The sequence below is a fragment of the Amphiprion ocellaris genome, chromosome 11 (genome assembly GCF_022539595.1).
Source record: "Amphiprion ocellaris isolate individual 3 ecotype Okinawa chromosome 11, ASM2253959v1, whole genome shotgun sequence".
NCBI classification, from domain to species: Eukaryota; Metazoa; Chordata; class Actinopteri; family Pomacentridae; genus Amphiprion; species Amphiprion ocellaris.
The window spans coordinates 14,118,415-14,138,265 of record NC_072776.1 but is presented as its reverse complement, the minus strand read 5'-3'; the positions used below and the strand labels follow the sequence as shown (position 1 = coordinate 14,138,265).

Here is a 19,851-nt window from a genome sequence, read left to right as displayed (position 1 = left end):
TCCCTGCCACCCCCACCCTCCCCTTCCAGACCTGAGAATTGGAATGTGAGGTGTGAATATGTGTTGGTTAAATCTTTCGTATTATTCTGGACAGTATAAGCAATGTTTGCATGCTGGCTTTTTTCTACAGATGTCAAGCTTCTTTATTGTAATACAAAAGTTCCATTGTATGCTTTTATAAAAGACTGACACAGTAGAGTATTTAGGCCTAAACATTTAACAAGAATTGCAAATTAAATATTTTATCGCAAAAACAATCAAAATTTGGCCTTTTTCAGAAGCCTGAAGCCTGCTCACCTCACAGATACTTAGATCGAACTTTTTTATCATACTTTGCAGACAATATCTGACATAAACATATTTTTGTTACTAAATACAAACGTGCATTTTAAATACTGCAGCAACTTCACTTTTCTAAACAATCAATGCCAGGCACAAACAGCAATGCTGTCGTGTTCCCTGTTCTGATGAAGAACAGACTTCACTTTGTATGTGGCCATTAATTGTATTTTGTATGCACAGTCAGTGTCTGGGGTGTTGGTTTGTTTCTGAAGAATGCTTTCAAAGCATGCAAGAATGTAATCTTTAACAGTCTTTAGTGATGGGCTAAGCCCCCTGGACACTGCTAAGCAATCAGCCTGCCTCCCAGACAGATAACAGTATATCTGGATCACACACACACACACACACAGACACACACTCATCAGTCCAGTCGGCAGCTCCGGAGTGAACATCCTGGGGAGGCTAAGCTCTTAATTTGTTCTGACCGGAGCACGTTGTGTCTCGGTAGGCCAATAGCCACGGCCTCTCCATCAATGTGAATGACTGTTTGTCTGTGTATGTGTGTGTGTGTGAGAGAGAGAGGGCTCAGTGCCACTGCCACATTATGAGAAATCATTTGTGAGCAGCAGTCTCCCAGGGCACGCTGCTTATCGGAGCGCAGTCAGTGGATGACGTGAGTAATTACAGATGATTCACCTTGAGGACTTGATCATCAGCAATATCTCTCTGTGTGTCTCCCCCTCATTCTTTCCTGTCCTTCCCTCTCTCTCCTCTTCACTCCCTCTCTTTCTCATCCCTTTAGTCTCTATCTCTCACCCTCTTTTTGATCCTTACCCATTCCCTCCTCTTTCCCTCTTGAGTCATTCTCATTTAAGAATGACATTGACTCCCATTCCTGCAGCACTTTCATGAGCTATATAACCACAATCTCTTTGGTCTGAACTTAGTCAAAACAAATAACTTGAAATAAAGCAGACACTTCTGCGAAAACTGCATAACCTCTGTCACACATTCCAATGTCCAGTGCTGGATCCAGTACCCAGTATCAGAGCACATTTTCCAAGCTGCTCACACATGAATAACTTCTATCAGCATAACATCAATCTCGCCGTGCAATTGGTCACGCAATTGTTGTGTAGCCTGCAATTGTCTTTGGACTACATGCATTTTAAACAGCCTGCAGTTTTGTTCCTTTTGTTCATTTCTTCACTGTGGTTCAACCTCATGAAGAAACTCGGAGCGTTCTGACGGTGCCAGCGATGTATATGGCCGAAGGAAACAAGGTTTGGCAGCTTCATGGAACAAATGACTGGATTACCTTAAGCCACTGCCAAGGAGTAATTCTAACACTTAATAAAGGAAAAACGAGGAAGTGTGTGTGTGTGTGTGTGTGTGTGTGTGTGTGTGTGTGTGTGTGTGTGTGTGTGTGTGTCACTGGGCCAGCCTCGAGGCACAGTAGCCTAACTAGTTAGACAAATAAACACTGAGTGCGAGCCCACTGGTGGGTTTTAGTAGCAGAGAGAGACTGATAGATGAGGTTGCAGCAATTTTTTGATATGTCTGGGACATTGCTGCAACTTTGCTGTTTGGTTTTAAAAACATAATAGAAAAATATCCCAGCAAGAGACACATATATACAATGCTCACTATAGATTTTTGCAGTCACATGTTTTCTTCGGGATTTCATCATGTCTTGTTTTTTTATGCATTTATGAATAACACAGACTTGGAAAATATGTGCTAAAAGGTTACACTAGTGACTGTATTAAAATGTGTGACAGACAGAATGAATATCGTGCAACAAATGGATTAACGAGTGAAATGTCAACATGGGAATTCCATAGGTCACATGCAACAGCACTAAAATTCAATCTGTGTTGTTGATGCGATATTTACTAAAAAGGCCGTAGGCTTATCGACCTTCTTATGTGGATGCTTTGTGCCTACAACCTAAAATCCTTTAATGCCTTAATCTTTTCTTTAAACACACACATGGACTCAAATACACAAACACCCACACATACACGCAGTACATTTTCCCTTAAGCATCTTGACCATATGGCACGCTCCGAATGCTTAACCTTTAACCTGCGAGACGAAGAATGGACAAAAAACGTCTAAAAAAGTGGGTTAATCTGCACTTGGCTCACTGGTTCAACATGACATAGTGAGAACCCCTGGAGTTTGAAAATCCTGATTTCATGGCTGAAGCCCACATCCAGTTCATGTTAGTTGATCTGCCTCTTAAATATAAGCATACTCAAGCACAATGTGGATAAATATGAAGATAGAAGATACTCACCCCATGCGATGGGTAGGAAATCCATCCCAACTCCCCTTGACTTGCTTTAGAGTCTAACAGGTTGACTGTGGTGAGGAAGAGAGAGGAAAAACAAATACAACATATGAGTGTCTAGTCCTTGTTAGCCCCAATTAGCCTTTATCTAATCCCACAGGAGGGATCGCCAACCTCAGGCACTGATCATGACTCTATTTACTCAGCTGCCAACACACACACACACACACACACACACACACACACACACACACCACGCACACACCACGCACACACACACACACACCACATATCCAATGTTAACAGTGAAAGTAGGTCTTCTTTTCTATCTTTATACGGCACCAAAGCTGAGGTAGACTTGATAAAATTCCCAAATCCTGAGAAGGTATTGAACTAAAGTGCAGCCAGCATTTCAAAAACCACAACAAGACGTATTCAGTTTTGAAGACGCATGATTTTGACCCATCTGAGCCTTGTTTTACCAAGGCGCACATTCATCCATTGTGATTGGACTGTAACAAGGTAAAGCAAAACTGCATCGAATCCGAATTCAAATGCAATCACCAGTTTCAGAGGCAGTCAGAAATTCAATTTTCCACACCGAAACCAAAATATAAATCCATTTATAATAAAAGGAAATACAATTTTATGTGTGTGTCCTGCCAGGAATCCATTCTTTTCAAACAGACATCAAGCAGCAGCGAGGGGAAATCCATGTCTAATAGAGGGAATATGACAGAGGATAAATAAGACAAGGAGCTCCAGGAGCGTGAGGGTGTAAGCTGAGGCTTTGGCTTTGCAAAACGGTTTCATATAGTGAACTTTTTGGTACCAAATTAACGGCCAAGTTGGAAAATACAGCACATGTTTGGTGTGGTGACGTTTTGATGCTTCTGATAGCACTTTTATTGCCCACAGACCAAAATACGACAGTGCAAAGTGTAGGCGGCTTGTACTCACATGCATATGTTGTCCAAATTGACTCTGACATACAGTATCTTCCCTAAGCACAGAGAATGAGCTGCAACATTTCCTATTCTTAGTGTATACACATGGCCGTGGAATGAATGATTACCATTGAATATGACTGTCAGTATGGGTCATGACACACGGAGGGAGGAATGTGGAGGCAGCTTTCTGCTCAATGGATGCCCCACTTCAGTAGCTAAACTGTCACATGCAGTTTGGCTCCAGATTCTGTTTGGTAACAAAAATATCAGATGACTGGAGCGCTTTCACTTGAAGCAACTATTTATACAGCGACAATAAAATGCATGAAAATAAGCTGACAGTTTTCATTATTTAAATTATTAACATTTTGGAATCTGTTTTGAATCATTTAATCATGTTTCTCAACAAAGAATTGAAAAAATATGATGCCCAACTGTAATATGAATGTGATAAATACCAAGCATGCCCATTTGTGCATATTTTGATGCATATGTTTAGCTTTTTTAATATTTTTGTTTTTGAGCTAAAAGCTGAATAATCTTTCTATGATTTCCACAGTGTATTAAAACACATCTGCATGGCAAAGTAAAACAATAATCTGTTAATATATATGGATAAAGACGGGTAAAGTTCCGCTGTCCTCCTGAGAGCAACCACAACTATATACACACACACACACACAAACAAGTGTACACTGGCACGGACATTTACCCAAGCGGCCACAGCAGTGCAGTTAGGCCCTGCAGCTGTAACTGTATTCACTGTGAAAATATGAGGAATACATTCTCCCTGCGTTCTCCTGTTCAAAGCTTCAGTAAGCAAGAGTGTACACATCTCAAGTCAAAGAAAATATTTGGGGGTCATGAAGGATGGCTGTGGAAAAGTGAAACCTACTCCAGTCAAACAAAATTCACCCCTCGTGATCGGAGTGCACTAAGTTTGCACAGCTAAGTGATTTGCCACTCTGTGAGCTAATTGTTGTTTCACACCAGAGTAAAGGCTGAGATACCATCATTTTCTTCAGGGAAGTCTGATGAATATCAGCCAGTGTGGGAAAGAAAAGAACCTTAAAGATAAGCAGAGAAAAGAAGACACACATGTGGAGACTTATTATCGAATTCTAGCCAAGAAAAGCTACCAAATTGAGGCTTACCTGAGCTGTAGCCGCGTGCTAAACCACTCAGCCAGTTGAGTGGCAGTAGACACATTCCTATTAGAGTCTAATGAAGCTATCTGTTCATGTCAGATAATAGCAGCTCAGCATCCAGGGCCATTGCTTCCAATTTACATTTCTCAACGAGCCGAGCCCACCACTCAAATTGAGCCGAGCGAGGGAATTTGAGAGCAGAAAATTAGACAGCTCTCATATCGCAGGAGGAAAAAGCCCCCTCCAGCTGCACTTGGCTGGAGAAATCAGCACCCACACACAAACACACGTACATTCGCAAATGCATAACCGCAAAAACAAAATAAAAAAAAAAAAAACACACCAAATCACACCAAAATATGCATCCTCATCCAAGAAACAAGTGGAGTAAACACACATCCAAACAGAGACCCTGTGTATATGCAGATATTGTGTTTGCACACATCTATGGAATGCATACACTGTTTCAGATGCTCACCAAAACGTGCACATGCGCACTGAAATGGGCACAAAATAAGAGCATACACAAACGTTTGCCGACAGTCTTTCGTACTCTCTCTCTCTCTCACACACACACACACAGTCAGTTAGCGAGCTAGCGTCAGCCAAGCATATAGCCCCTGCCCCATCAGGGAGTGCCTCTAAACGGGAACTACGAGTATTAATAGCAAACTCAGCCAGCCTGTCTGGGAGGGAGCAAAACATCACAGAGGTAGAAACAGGTGAATCAATATATAAAGCAAACCAAGGCCGCCATCAAACACCCGCACACATGAACAGGCCCTGATGAATGGAGGACATCACTTTTGCACTTGCTGGTGACCTAGTATCACTCGATACAGCATTATGTTGGAGCAGAGTACCTATGCGGGGTACTTATGCTGATGTCTGCGCTCTCATAATTTAACAGCTAAGTGAGGAATAATGGTGTAAATTTTAATTTAATAGTCCACCAAGCAGTTCACAGCTGATGGAAATTCAATCTTCAGCCACAGACAGATTCGGTGTGGAAGAAGCTGCTTGTCCCTCAGTGACGTCCTAGAATCAGAGACCCTCCCATCTTTAGGATGGAACAGAATGAAGCACATATCCGCCTATGTAACAAAGTGGAAAGGGCTTTGTCTTTGCAGCTTGGCTCTGTGCATGTGAAGGTTGGCAGGCCGCAGTGCAGGCAAAGCAAGGCGACTTGTGTCTGTGTTAAAGGGTGAAGTGTTCACCTCCCATTATGAATTATTCAAGAGCAGAGTCGCTCTGTCTGATGTTGCTGCTGCTTGCCCAACCCCTCTGCCCCCATTCTTCTTTCTTTCTTTTCTTTCTTTCTTTCTTCCTTTAATCTTCATTTTTATTCTCACACCTTATATTTACATGTATTGCATACACATGTTGTATTAATCTCTCACATAAAAGCTTACAGGACTTCTTCACACATGCTGTATAATCATATACTTCAACACATAAACCTACACACACACACACACAGACATAAACATGCACAGAAATCCCTTCTCCAAACTCTGAAGCCCTGCTGTCAAAATGAGGATGCCAGTCTCCATCTTCAGCTCAGTGTTAAGTCAACCCACACACATATAAACATAGTGCAGTACAGTATATGTGGAGAAGGGGGGAGTTATTTTGTGTGCACACGCATTTCCAGCACCTCTGAAAAGTACCATCGCTCACAAACGTTCTTGGGGCCCAGCGGGACTTCTGCTCCGGGCTCTCCAGGCCAAGCCTCCCTCCCGCCGGCTAAAAATACCCGAGGCCTCCTGACGTCCCGCAGCGGGCCAGCGGGCCAACGTTCCACCACCACTCCGCACCGCAGCAAACACACTAACTAACTTCATTTCTTTCCTTTAAATATGGCAAAAATGAAACCATGTCTGATATTTCATGTGTGTTCAAAGTAGAGAATGAATCCGCGGCCACTATAATAATGACATTCTTGGGGCTTTTCTCTGTATTTCGCTCAACTTTTTCCCAACATTCCCCCAATCTTTTAAGCAGGATCATTACGCCTTAATAAAAGCCACACGGTAAATGAAGAAAAAAACATAATGTTAGTCGAGGCATGGTGCCGAGATGGAAGATTAAACGAAATCTAACTACACGTCTGGTCTCCTTAGTAATGGGGAAGAAAATAAAAACACAAGTTTGCCATCACCCTTGTTGAAGTTGAGGTTAGTTTTCCATGAAAACATATTCTTCGCTTGATCAGTAATTAATACATTTATTCCATTAAGGGAGTCGACTTGGCAAAATGAGGCCCTTGATTAATTAATTTTCTTAATTTTCCAATTTAACCCACTAATAGCTTTCATGTAAACTACAGAAATCCGTAAAGTAATTTACAGGAGATGCTTTTATCACCATCTATATTCCAGTTTACAAACAGGCTTCCACGGCCAACTCGGTTCCTTCATCATCTGCTGCGCGCTGGAGAGGATTTGATCTCCAGCAGCTTGTCGGCAGAAAAGCAAAAGACAAAAATAAAAATCTGTGTAACTTTCTTTATCCCTTTGTGAACAGTGACCTGCAGTAGAGCACGAGAAAACCGCCCTGAGTTAGACAAAAAGTGAAGAAGAGTTATGGTTTGTCAGATTTTTCACTGCGTAATTACCAACGTGAATCTCATTTAAATTGATTTCCTGACGTGTGTAGTGAAACTTGAAGTGACTTTTACGCAGCAACATGTTTATCAGCCGGAAATCATGTTGAAAAAAGTACTTTTACTGTAAAATCACACAGACAACTCAAAGTGCAATTAAATTCTAAGTGCTGCCCTTTAATTTACTTACTTTCATACGGGGATGTCTGTGGTCCCCTTATTTGTACATTTGTTGCAACATTATGCTCCTTTCTCCCTTTTTCCTTCACCAAAATCCAGTGTAGAGCTATAAATAAAATTATGAAATATCGGTTCCTTTCGATTCCGTGATTCTAATCCGACTTTAAAGACGCACGATGCCTCTGAGGAGATAAACCGCCAAACTGGTCCAAATTTGTACTCTTGTTCTTCCATATTTGTGCTCCAGAAGTCTGTATGAATTTCTATACGATACTGAGACGGAGCAGCTCGATACTGACACTCTCTGGCTGATTTATGACTTGGAAAGGTGAATTTAATTGTCTGATTTGTTCTTTGTATTGAAACTTTTGACGCTCCAACTTCTATTTATCTCCCTTTCTGTTATTTCTCCTTCATACAAACCTGTACGCACAGAATCAGCTTCTCCTTTTCTCTGTGTGAAACACAGCAGTAGACTTGTATATTTTCATTAGGTTGATGTGTATTTTAAGTGGTCTTACTTCTTTTTCACTGCTGAGCCACCTTATTTTAGACATCTGTCAGCTTTATTTAAATCTTTGCTCCAATTTAACAAAGTTTTTACAGGGAAAAAGCGGATTTGGAGTGCGTAATTTTGACTCTGGTATTTCTTCTAATGGAGGTTGCCATAAATTAAATCTACTGCTCTTTTGCACGACTTTAAGAGCTAAACAGAGATCCGTGTGTGTTTCCAAAAGTTGTCCAGGAAAATATGAACTTTTAATGTTAAATTAATAGTTTGGATTCCAAGAAACTAAATAGGATTAAGGTTTAAACTTTTTTATTTTTTTTAAATCTGTTTGCAAAATTGATCTATAAGTTCAGGGGCAGTGTAACTTCAAAGACAAAAAAAAAAGAAGAAAAGAAAAACTTTCAGGTTGCAGTGTGTCTGGTTAATAATCATTTTATTCATTAACTGTGGGGCTACAAAACTTTCTGCTTGGAGAGTCTCGGAGCAGAACTGATCGTTTGAGGAAGTGGCCTTAAAAACTAATTGTCCTGAACTTTCCAAACTCGCCCTGCAAGATCAGTTTCTCACATTACTTTCTTACAGAAAGATTTTTTTTAAAAAACATTTAATTTAGCAGTCAATTACTGAGGAGTCTTCATTGGTATTTAGGTTTAAATCATGATTTGTAAGCTGCCTTCAAATAAAATCTCTGAAATCACTGAAAGTACGACTTCTAATATATTCATACACCACTGACTTTATTTCTTTTTTTAATTTTGATTTTTCATTTTTACACAAGAAACAGCTTTGATTGTGATCCCTTTAGATTGTGGTGCCATCTACACTGAAAAATACAATATTCTGCCCTCAGATGTATTTTTCTGTCTAGTGGAGTGTCAGGGGTTACAGGACGCAGCATTTTTCAGCACGCTTTTGCTTTTCATCCTCTTTGTGCCAGTTACAAAACACTTTCATTAAGTTTAAAACGTGTTGCAATGGAAACGTGTTCCAGTATTGGGGAAAGTTAATGAAACTTGTCACTGTGGTATAGAGAAGCTTTCGTGTTTGCGGCGCAGTTTCTCAGTTTGCAGAAGTGTCGGGACTCAGAGTGGACAGGGATCCGAAATATCCCCAGCAGCTCCAAACCGCTTCAGAAGTGAATCCAACTGTCACAGGCAAGAAGTGTCACTCCTTTAACTTACATTTTAATATCATTTATATAATAGAGTTAGAATTTATTATGCGCTTATTTCATGACTTCTCGGAATTGCCGGAGATCCCCTCAGCAGCCTGCAAGTCTTTATTCAGATCAGAACCATAAAAACAGCCATACGCGTTTTTACGCACTATGCGAATGTGCTCTTCTTCTATTTATTGCCTTTAAATCGAGTTAGGCTTACAGTCACCCAGTAACTGGGGCGTCTACCCCAAATGGATCCTTGGATAAAACAGACAGACGTGAACCTCTCTCAGAAACACAGACACCGGACTTTCTTGACATCTCTTCGCCCCGGTACAGCTTCACATGGGCGCTTTGGGAGCTGCCTCGACATCGCTCAGTTCATTCATCCCCGTTTAAAGAGCTATTAACCCCCCGTTAGCGAAATTGTCCGAAATTGGGCTAACGTGTCTGCCTTGTTTTGGATCAGTCTTCAAGTTTATTGTCTGATTATTGCCTGTGAGTGATCTGATCCCGTTTCCATGTGATGCGCGGTGTCACCTTCATGCGCTTTTGGATCATCCGGTTATTGTTATCACGATCATTTGGACACTAAAGTCCGCGGCGAGCGCGCAGCACTGGCCGCGATGTGTGCCGTAGCGCACCATTCATACACACACACATACATTAGCGCGCATACACACACATAAACGCACACACATGTCCGCAGCCGGAGAGTTGTCTTACCTTCATTAGGGGGGTAGATGATGGGGAACGCAGGAACAACGCTGGACAGTAAAAGAAGTAAAATGAAAAGGAGTGATCGCGGATTGCAATCCATGGCAGCGGATCAGAGGTACATAACTCCATGAAGCCACTGACTGATCTGGGAACGTCTTCTCTCCACTCAGCTTTCTCCCTCTCCCTTGCTCCGTCTCCCTCTGGTTGGAGCAGTTTTCCGCTGGGTCCTACAGAGTCTGACAGGCAGCAAAACACAGAGTCCAAGTTCATCACAGGTCAGTTTGGAAACCTGCACCAAGGCCGTTTATTTCCTGACGTGAATGACAAATTAGGCCATTCAGTGTTTTATACAGTCTGCGTCAATCCAAAAGTGTAACGTGCTCAAATGGAGAAGAAATTTGTCCTGGAATAAAAGTGTGGCACCACGTGTTCTTCTGTCCTGCAGTAATAATTCAGCTCACATCCGCCTAATCTTTTGTTATGCTTACAATATTTAAATCATCTCCCAAAATAAAACAGTAACGTTGTGTTGTTTGACTTTTTTGAACAAAATATCTGGACTCCAATCAAAGTGTTTATTTGACCCATTTGTTAGGATTTGAAGTGAGTGAAAATCAAATGCAGTCTATAAAAGTCAGAATAATCTTTGTTTAAACAAAAGCACAGAACCATCAATAAGAAACTGATGTTTTTAATAAAAGTGCCAAAAGTGCTGATCATAGAAAATTTGGGTTTTAATTTTGACTCCTGACCAACCATTAGAGCCTTCTTGCTTTAAATTTAGAAGTTGGAACAGTCAGCAATATCCTGGGATGGTTTTAATCTTATTTTTTTTTTTTTGAATGAACAGAACCCACAGGCAAAGTAAAGATTATACGACCAATGAATTTTTTTTTCTTCTTCTTTTTTCTACACAGGAAAAATGAACGCAAGCATGAAAACAATTATTTTCCATTCATATGGCTGTTATGTGGTGGCCATGAAATTCCCAGTTTCAATCACACTCGAACATGTTTTTTACATTTAAAGGTTGTTTGTACACAATGAATTGTTTACATTATTATATAGAGAAGTAAACATATAGCCAACGGTCTTCTTATGAGCAAACAATACACATTTCTGTTCATACTAGTCTCCCTGTTATTAGGATCGCCCATTGAAGGACAGAGTTGTATTTATCATTGAAGGACATACTATGTGCACGTATTTACTTCTACTGTGTGCATTTTTTCTTCCGTGGAGCCCATTAGAGGCCCCTGACACCACAATACTTGATGTATACTGAAAGGCCGGGTGGCAGCGGAACGTCAGGCCCTCGCTGAGACGCCAGCTGTTGTGGTGGGGGGTTGGAGGCTGGAGGTTAGGCAGCCATGTGATGTATGGGAAAAGTTAAAGGACACAGCACACACCGAGTCCAACAATAGTGCTCCCACTTGGATTTGGAGAAGCTACCCCTGAATGTAAATGATTTTACCTGTTTCTGGCTGTAATCTATAGAAGGAGGTTGTAGATTGGACTGACAACTTGTAGGGCGTTTTCATAAATCAATCATCAATCCTGCATCAAATAAGACAGAGTTTGCATTGATTCATTATTTTTCTGGGCTGAGGATCTGATTTATCGAGCATATTTTACTGGTTTGGTGGGTGATGGAAAAGGTCATACACACTCTTTAACTAATGCTAATGTGATGCTTCCACTGAATTAAATTAATGAACAAACCAAACTGTGATACAGTAGAAAACACTGCTATATTTGAGGTGTATGCAAATTACAGCATTATGGAAATTTTATTAACTTTTTGTCATGACTAGTATATTATATAGCATGCGGTATGTTCACAAGTGCTTTAAAATTAATTGGGGAGTTTTTTTTACAGTGCATTTAATATAAATATTTTAAAAGCAAATAACCAAACAGCCAGCTTAGAGCCCCAACTCTGAGAAATTTATGAGTTTCAGGTTGTCAATGGATCCAGTGAAGAATGATGCCAGGCGGTCTCTGGCTACATTATTAAGTGACTGTGGCATGTGGATTTACAGCAGGTTTTAGACATGCCAGCCTTTGTCATACATCATCTTCTACATCCCACTAATTCACTTATTACACACTGAATTAGATTCATACGAGAGGCTCCACGGCTAACAATCAATTCAAAGGATGGTCGTTCTGGGCTCGTAGTTTACAGGATTTACTGTCAGTGGAGAACTTTCTGTTATTTTCACATAGTGCATATTCATAGGAAACCATCAGAAGTATGCACATACTGGAAGCAGGCATTCGGGAATATCTGCTTTATCAGAATTTTAGAAATATTAAATATTTTACATGTAATTGTATTCAATTACAACTACAAAGGAAAGAAATTGAACAATTAGACATTAGAATGGAAAAAGAATGTGGAAAAATGACGTATTTTCAACTCTCCAGTAAAAAAAGTGACAGTAAATAAACAAAAATTGATTACAAGCATTCTCAATAATACAATATTGTGAGTATGACCATAATATGGTATTTGAAGGAACTTCTTTCTGACAGTCAAGCATAATCAGTAAAAATTGTTCTCATTTCAGTGTCTGAGAGCCACTGTCACTGTGTTTTTAGTCAATAAACCTACAAGTTAGTTCGGACTAATTGCTCTAAATCTGTTTCTGATTGTGGTGAATTGGAAGAATGCGATGGGTCCCTCCCATGAACCCACTCCAACATTTTTTTCCCCCTCTTCTCAATGAGCGCTTGTCCATCTTGAACTCTTGCCAGTGGAACAATCCAGTATGAGATGGAGGAAAATATTGATTTAGAGCTGCAATTGTAAGTCATCATGTGTCTTGACAAGGCTGTATAACGCTCCGAACTCACAGAACAGATGTTGTTTAGGGGCCGCTTTGAAGCCGCAACAACCTGGCCCCTTTACACAGTAACACACAAACAAACAAACAGATAGTCTGGCTGTGTTTACTGCTTGCTGTCAGTACCCTCTTCCTCCCTGTGGTTCTCAGGCGGCACATTCCTCCATACTCACAGCGTACAGAAGGAGAAGAAGCCAGCAGGCTGCTGGCATGTAACCCTATCCCCCACACCAAACATCATACCATGGACGCTTTCTTACCATTGCCAGCACCACAACTCTTCACCCTGATTCCCTCAGCCTTTTATTTTCTTGCAGCGCTACAGGGGATTCTAAAACTGAGGAAAATTGTACTGGACTGGTCATTGTTTTCATAAAAGCACAATTTTAGGTTTTTCAACACCATTATACCCATGAGGACTGGAACAATACAACTGTAAAATTTTATGTGTTCACTTAAGAGGAGTAATAATAATTGGCAAAACTGTGAAAACACAGAAAATTGTGCAACAGCACCACTTATCCACAGAAAACAAATAGACATATAACATGTATTTGGGTCTATTTAAATTAGACACAGGATGAAACCACTAATGGTCAAACTGATTAAAATCAGTAAAAGTTGTTGCATCTGATTGTATTTTCTGTATCTTCACACAGATGCCACCAACATCCAGTGTAAGTCTATGGTTCATTATCAAGCAGAGCCACTACTTTATGCTGGATATTAATTTCAGCATCACACAATGCACTTTCATTCTTATCTTGAGAAGAATGTGTCCAGTTGAGTGTGTCTAACTGTTTACACAAAAAAAGATCAAGTGCCCCTGGATTTCCCATATTTGCACCGATGATTAATTGGGTTATGGTTCATGTGGCAAATCCTCCCTCTCACCCTTAGAGAGATGGCTCTGATAGGGCTGACTGACCAGCCATAACAGGGTGAGACAGAGCTGGGCCTCCCTCCACAAACTCTCTCCTTTTCCACATCCAGCCATGATCACGTCCCATCATATTATTATAGTTCAGTGGGAAGGGGCTGGCAGGGATAAAAGCGAAAGAGCATGCCGTGAGTACATTTTTAGGTTGGTTGTTATGGGCTTGTTTTTATATAAATAGGAAAAAGATATTATAGAAAATATGATAATTGCCTATTGTTGAAAGTCTGGACTCTCCCATTGCACAAACCTGTAAACACAGTGAGTTGCTGCAGCCATCACTACGCCATTTAGTTAATCGTTGGTTTCCCATGATTTGTGGTCCTGACTGATTTTTCACTGGCTTGTTTCTGCCATGGCATGAACATTGGTCAAATTTATGGTCACTCACGTGTCTGTGTGAGTGACAGCAGTATAAGCACTTGACTGTGTTATTCCCTGAGAAAAACAACAAAATGGCAGAACAAACCCCACTGTTGGAAACAGTACTTCAGTAAAAGTAGCTGTACTGCGGGATAATACGTCATTAATGTCTTGAAAGTGTTAAGGAAAATGTTGCTTAAGAAAAAACACATCATATACTGACCATATCCATAGCAAAACATAGATTTGTGGCAATTTGATACTTTGTTAAATATATTCAATTTAAGGGACTTTCCTGATTTCAGATTGTTTATAGGTTAGAAAGCCCAAAAACAACAGAAGAGAGAAAAAAGAAAGAAAGAAAGAATTGATTTATTTCTTTCCATTTTTCTTTTTAGTAAATTTCTGGCATGCTGTCTTCTGTGTCTGGTCAGCCAGGGTGGGTATTGTTGTTCAGCTATGTCTCCTACAAATTACTTTCATTTTTCATTAAATTGTTTTCATAACACAATTACAGAATTCCCAGCTGGTTATGGTTTTATTTTTTGTTTGTTTCTTCAAATTCATGCTCATATTTGCAGAGTCAGCAGCTAACCTGGCAGAAAACCAATGCAGACACAGGGTGAACATTCAAACTGCAAAGGCCTCAGCAGACCCAGGTAAATAAATCTTTTTTATTTAATTATTTATTTTGTAAAAAGGTTATTTCTGATGTAGTAAACTGCTTTTGTCCATAGACTGTAAATGAAAGATGGACATCGCATCTGAGTTTGAAAAGCCGATGTGCAAGTGCCTCAAACATGCCTTCTTTGTAATGGCCAGCAGGGGGCAACCCCTGTAGTTGCAAAGAGAAGTCAGATTTATTAGAAGTCTATGAGAAAATGATCATACTTTTAACTTGATTTATTGGCTAAGTAGATATCTTTTAAATTATTTTATGGATTCACCTGTCAGTTCCACTTTTTCTTTAATGCAACAAACTGTTTACTTTGAAAAATATTCTTTCATTTAAGGTAAAACAGACAATAAAACAGGGTATGCTTTAGTGTGTGGCAACCTTGTGATTGACAAGCCACTACGGTATGGGAGTGCATAATGTCCCCGGGTTTCCTATTGTTCGCTCATCCCGTCTGCTTTCAAAAAACAAGATGTCAAAATTCCAAATTCTAGGTTCCAAAACAGTCGTACACTAACTACTGGGTGACGTCACATTGGCTACATCCATCTGTACTACATATAGTCTGTTGTTTTCCATGTTGGTGTAGCTTAACTTGCTACATTTCTCTGGAAATAGCTTCAGTGTAGTAAAGCTTCATTTAATGTACAGTAGAGGAACTACTAGCTTGGCTCACTACCCAAGGCTTTTCCAACACTGGAACTTTTCATAATAAAGCAGAACACAATCTTTCTCTCAATCTAATGAAATATTGTGAGTGACAAAAAGTTCCCTAAATCTGTAGTCAGTAAAAGTGAATATTGAACTGTAAGGTTGGACATTTCCGTCAGTCTTTTCCTACTACAATGATTGAAAATGTAATGTGGTTGCAGTTGTGATTTCTTCAATATGTATTTGCTGTTGTAATTAAGTTGAATATAAACATAATTTATAGGTGACAGGCTTGTGTTGCTCTTTCAGACATGCCAGTTCAAACTAATTAACCAGTAAAATGACAAACATTTTAATTCCCACATCCCTAAGGATTCTTTCCCAGGAAAGACTAACCAACAGAGCAGGCCGGTCATGAATTAGCACCACCACACCACTGTTCCCTTATGACTACTGTATAAGTCAGTGATGGGGAACAGAAAAGACATTTATGGGATTTTTTTGTTCTCTGAAATAATGCGCACAGAACAGTGTCCTACCTGGGAACACATTTAGACAATAAAGCCCTAAACTGAAAATTGCTTGAAACAAAACATTCTGACATAAGGGCTCATTTACTGTAGGACAACTAAACAAGGCTAAACCATAAGAGCTGGTAATTAGAGAGGGAGGAAACAACATTTGGTCTCCTTGATGGCATTGAGGTTTTGTCACAGGGAGACGCACAAAAATGCAAACAAGATGACGGTCACTCTTTCTTTTCTTTCCTCTTTCACACGCACGCACGCACACACGCACGCACGCACACACACACACACACGAGCTTTCTCGATTTTTGGCGGGTAAATTTGGAGACATTTAGTTTGTTGCCTGTAAATCTTTAAAACCGCCCTGATGATCCATGCACTTAAACTTTTATGAATATGAATCCACAGCTAATCTGTTTCCATTTAATACTGCATTCCTTACTGTTAATAATCAAAACTGCGTGTTAGCTGAGACTAAACAAAAACTGAAATCAGCAATAATTTTGGATGGTGAAATCTGAAAAATGAGCCATTTTAACCGAGAAAAAAACTACTGTTGGAAGCCCAAAACTTGAACACCAGTTTTACTGTAATAATAACCTCATTTCACGGTGTTGAAACGTAACAGTCATGGCCAAGTACCGCCTGAGATAATTAGTTAAAGTCAATGGAAGCATTGTGTTTTCCAGGAGGGAGTTCTGTTAATAAAAGAAGATGTCCGCCATAGAATCAGCTCTCATCAATCTTTGAAGGACAGCGTCTTAACTCCCTTCTCACTCCCTCTGCTCCTTCTGCCAGTATTGTCTTGGATGCTGTTCCTCCTCCATCTGCTATAGGATTAAAGTCGGCACATAACCCCCCACCACCACACACACACACGAGCACAAACAGATTTTAGAGCAATGACTGCCAAATACGACCCTGGCTGCAATGCACTTGACTCCCAAACCAAAGCAGTGTTTTTGTGTTTTTATTCATAAAATCAACTTTCATAGGAGAATGAGGCAACACGTGGCATATCAACCCTTTAGTTAAAAAAAAAAACTGTGAAGAAATATAGAGGTAATATATGTTTGGGTTTTTTTTCATTACATTATGATAGTATGTCAGTTGGTCTAAAAAGTTGTATTGCTAAGCACTAATTAATCTAATGGCATTAAAGGGATATCAGCCACTGTCATCCTGTCTGTGTACACGTCTGTACGCTTTCTAATGGCTTCACTGTGAGACCAGCAATCTTCATTGGGACGACAGTCAGGTCTGTTGCTGCACTGTTGCAGAGACATTTAACTAAAATATTCAGGAGAAAAGCACCTTAATTATACAGATGATGGAGTACAGGCCCCGAAGTTGTGTGTGTTCTTGTGTGAGTGTGTGTCTGCATCGCACAGCTTCCATAATAGCAGCTAATTGGCCAATGGCTCTGCAGATCTCTCACTCTCATTGGATGCATCTGTGATGTCTAGACTGTTGCTGCACTTTCCTGCGGATACACATTCTTATGCACAGATGTGCACACACGCATGCATGTATGTTTGCAAAACATACTGCACAGATACGCAACACAGACACATAGGCAGTGAGCGCAAACATTGAGTCACTATTCGCATACATGAAAACAAAGCATGGTGTATTGTGACAGACTTTTGTGTTTACTTCTCGTGCCGCGGGAGAGGAAGACGAGACAAAATGGAAGACACCGTGGAGGCAGGAAGGACAAGCGCACACACGGAGACACACACAGACACACACACACTTGTTGCCTGCTCCCTGCCAAAGCTACAAAATGAGGTGTTCCTCTGTCATTAATCACAGCAGATGTTAAGGTTACCTGAGCGACAGTGAAGCTGCTGAGCAGGAAAAAAAAGCAGCCGGAGCACTGAGTGACACTGAACAGTCCAGTATACGTACTAATTAATACGATTATTTCAACACCTACTCATTAAATTACACTCTCTCAGACAGAGCATTTTCATTAAGGGTATATGGTTGATTTATTTGTGAAGGAAAAATGTGTAGCGCTTTGACACAGACACTGTAGATACAGTCCAACATGTGGATTCATGTGCTCTAAGGTGGATGACATATAACAAACACTGCTTTGAGGCTGACCGGTTTTAAGCTAAAGCTGAAACAGAACAGGATGTAATGCGAAATTCTTAATAATAATGTCTTTGTCTAACATTGTAAACTACCCTTATGTGGATTTCTGTGTTTCTGTCATCTGCTTCTAGTCTCGCCTGTGGAGTTATGAAAAGTCTGGCAAGCATGGTGAAAACCAAGGCCATGGGTGTGGTGTGCAGCTACAAATTTAATCCCAACTGCGTTAGAAGGGCCTTGTGTTGAAACACCCTGAGTGTCTAGGTTAAATCCATATTGGAAGTTTCGCTGGAATGTTTTGTTTGTTGCAACACTCTCGAGTGATACTCTGCACAATATGCAAATTACAAGGCTACTGGAATCACAGCTAAACATTTCTTTCAATATACTCATTCATTAGGCACATCAAGAAACAAAACTTTCAACCACAAGGCCAATTAACTACTTTAAACTATAAAATAGTGTCAAGCAGTGTTTTCCTTGATGTGTAATGGATTTAAATGGTTCCACGGAAGCAAAGAAACTTTTCTGTTATTTAAACAACTCCAACCAAAGTCACTTTAGATTTGTTATTGCCTTTAACTACATCATTGGTACTTTTTAACACATTGGGTGCTGGTTTGAGTGCCGTAATAAACATGCATTTATAAGGAGCTTAAGTATTATTAAAAACTTTACAGAAACTGTAGTCGCTCATGGACAAGCAAACCAAATTCTTTGTTTTTGAGGAATTGGTGCTTAGCTGCTGATGTGAGCAAATGAACAATTGTGTGCTTCTTGGACTGGGAGTGATTATGTTTGTTCAGTTGAAAATAATCACATCAGCTCGTAATAAGAGGTTGTCACATTAGCGATTATACATTGCTGACGATGCTCAAATTGCTCGCTCGCAGAGGAAAACCACCCTGTATGAAAAACAAGATATTGTATCAGTTTCTCACAGCAAGTCTCTTGAGTGAGCTCGCTACTTTCTAGCCGTGCAAATATACAGCTATGTGCAAGCAGAATCTGTTAAAATGCCTATGGTACATTGTAGCTCACTTAATTGCGATTTCTTTTTTCCTGTCTAGGAATTTGTGAGTTGGGTGTTTTCATAAAGTAAACAATCTGTCCGAAGCCTTGACATTTCAACACACTTATGAATTAATGAAGGCAACAGTGCAGGTCTAAAATAGGCCGTGACTCCTATCATTGCTCATCACAACCATTCCCATTCCCATAAAACCCACATGGCCCTTCATCATGGAGCAGGTATGTTGGCATTCATTAGCCCATTATTTGTCAGTGCAGTCTAAGTATGTATATCCTCTGCAACACATGGTTACCATCAGCACAACTCCAACCACAAAACCACAGTGTTAGTCTAATCTCTAAATACCGTGTGTAATGGGCCTTGTGTCATTATGCTGCTTCGCTTTATGACACACGCACACATACACACAGTCCACACAAACAGCGCAGTGACGAGTGTGTGTTTGTACCACATCCAACCGAAACTCTGAGCGGTAAAACCCTCTTCAGTCGTCACGGCGGCTGTCTTTCATTTGAGCAGTGTCTGATGCTTTTCCTGTCTTGTTTAAGACATTTTAAATGCACTCTGGAGAGAGCTTTACATGCTTTTACCAACAATCAGGCACTGCATGAGGACTCCAAGTCCCTGCGCTTTTGTGTCACATTTTAATCCATAAGAAGGTGGGGTTAAGGTGGGGCTACGAAGTACAGACATTTGGATAAACTTATATTAGCTTCTGACAGTCTTAAGCTGACATCGTCTCTCTTTCTACATCTCTCCAGCTCACTTTTTTTTTCTGCTACAAAGACATCTTGAGAACAGAGAGATTACCTCCATTTGTCTTCATTAGCATATTAGCTAACAGGCCTCTCTCCGGAGCCCGTG

The 19,851-nt window shown here is 40.3% G+C and overlaps 1 protein-coding gene across 3 annotated transcripts in view; it reads right to left on the bottom strand.

The window, feature by feature from the left end:
• Positions 1–19,851, bottom strand: part of epha3 (eph receptor A3) — a 161,487-nt gene that overhangs the window by 88,795 nt on the left and 52,841 nt on the right. For all 3 annotated transcript variants that reach the window (XM_055015325.1, XM_055015324.1, XM_023264561.3), the window contains exons 3-4: positions 9,858–10,087; positions 2,585–2,649 (exon numbers count right to left, since the gene is read on the bottom strand). In XM_055015325.1, coding sequence (XP_054871300.1) covers positions 2,585–2,649; positions 9,858–9,951 — 159 coding nt within the window. In that variant the 5' untranslated portion in view covers positions 9,952–10,087. The remainder of the gene's footprint in view (positions 1–2,584; positions 2,650–9,857; positions 10,088–19,851) is intronic.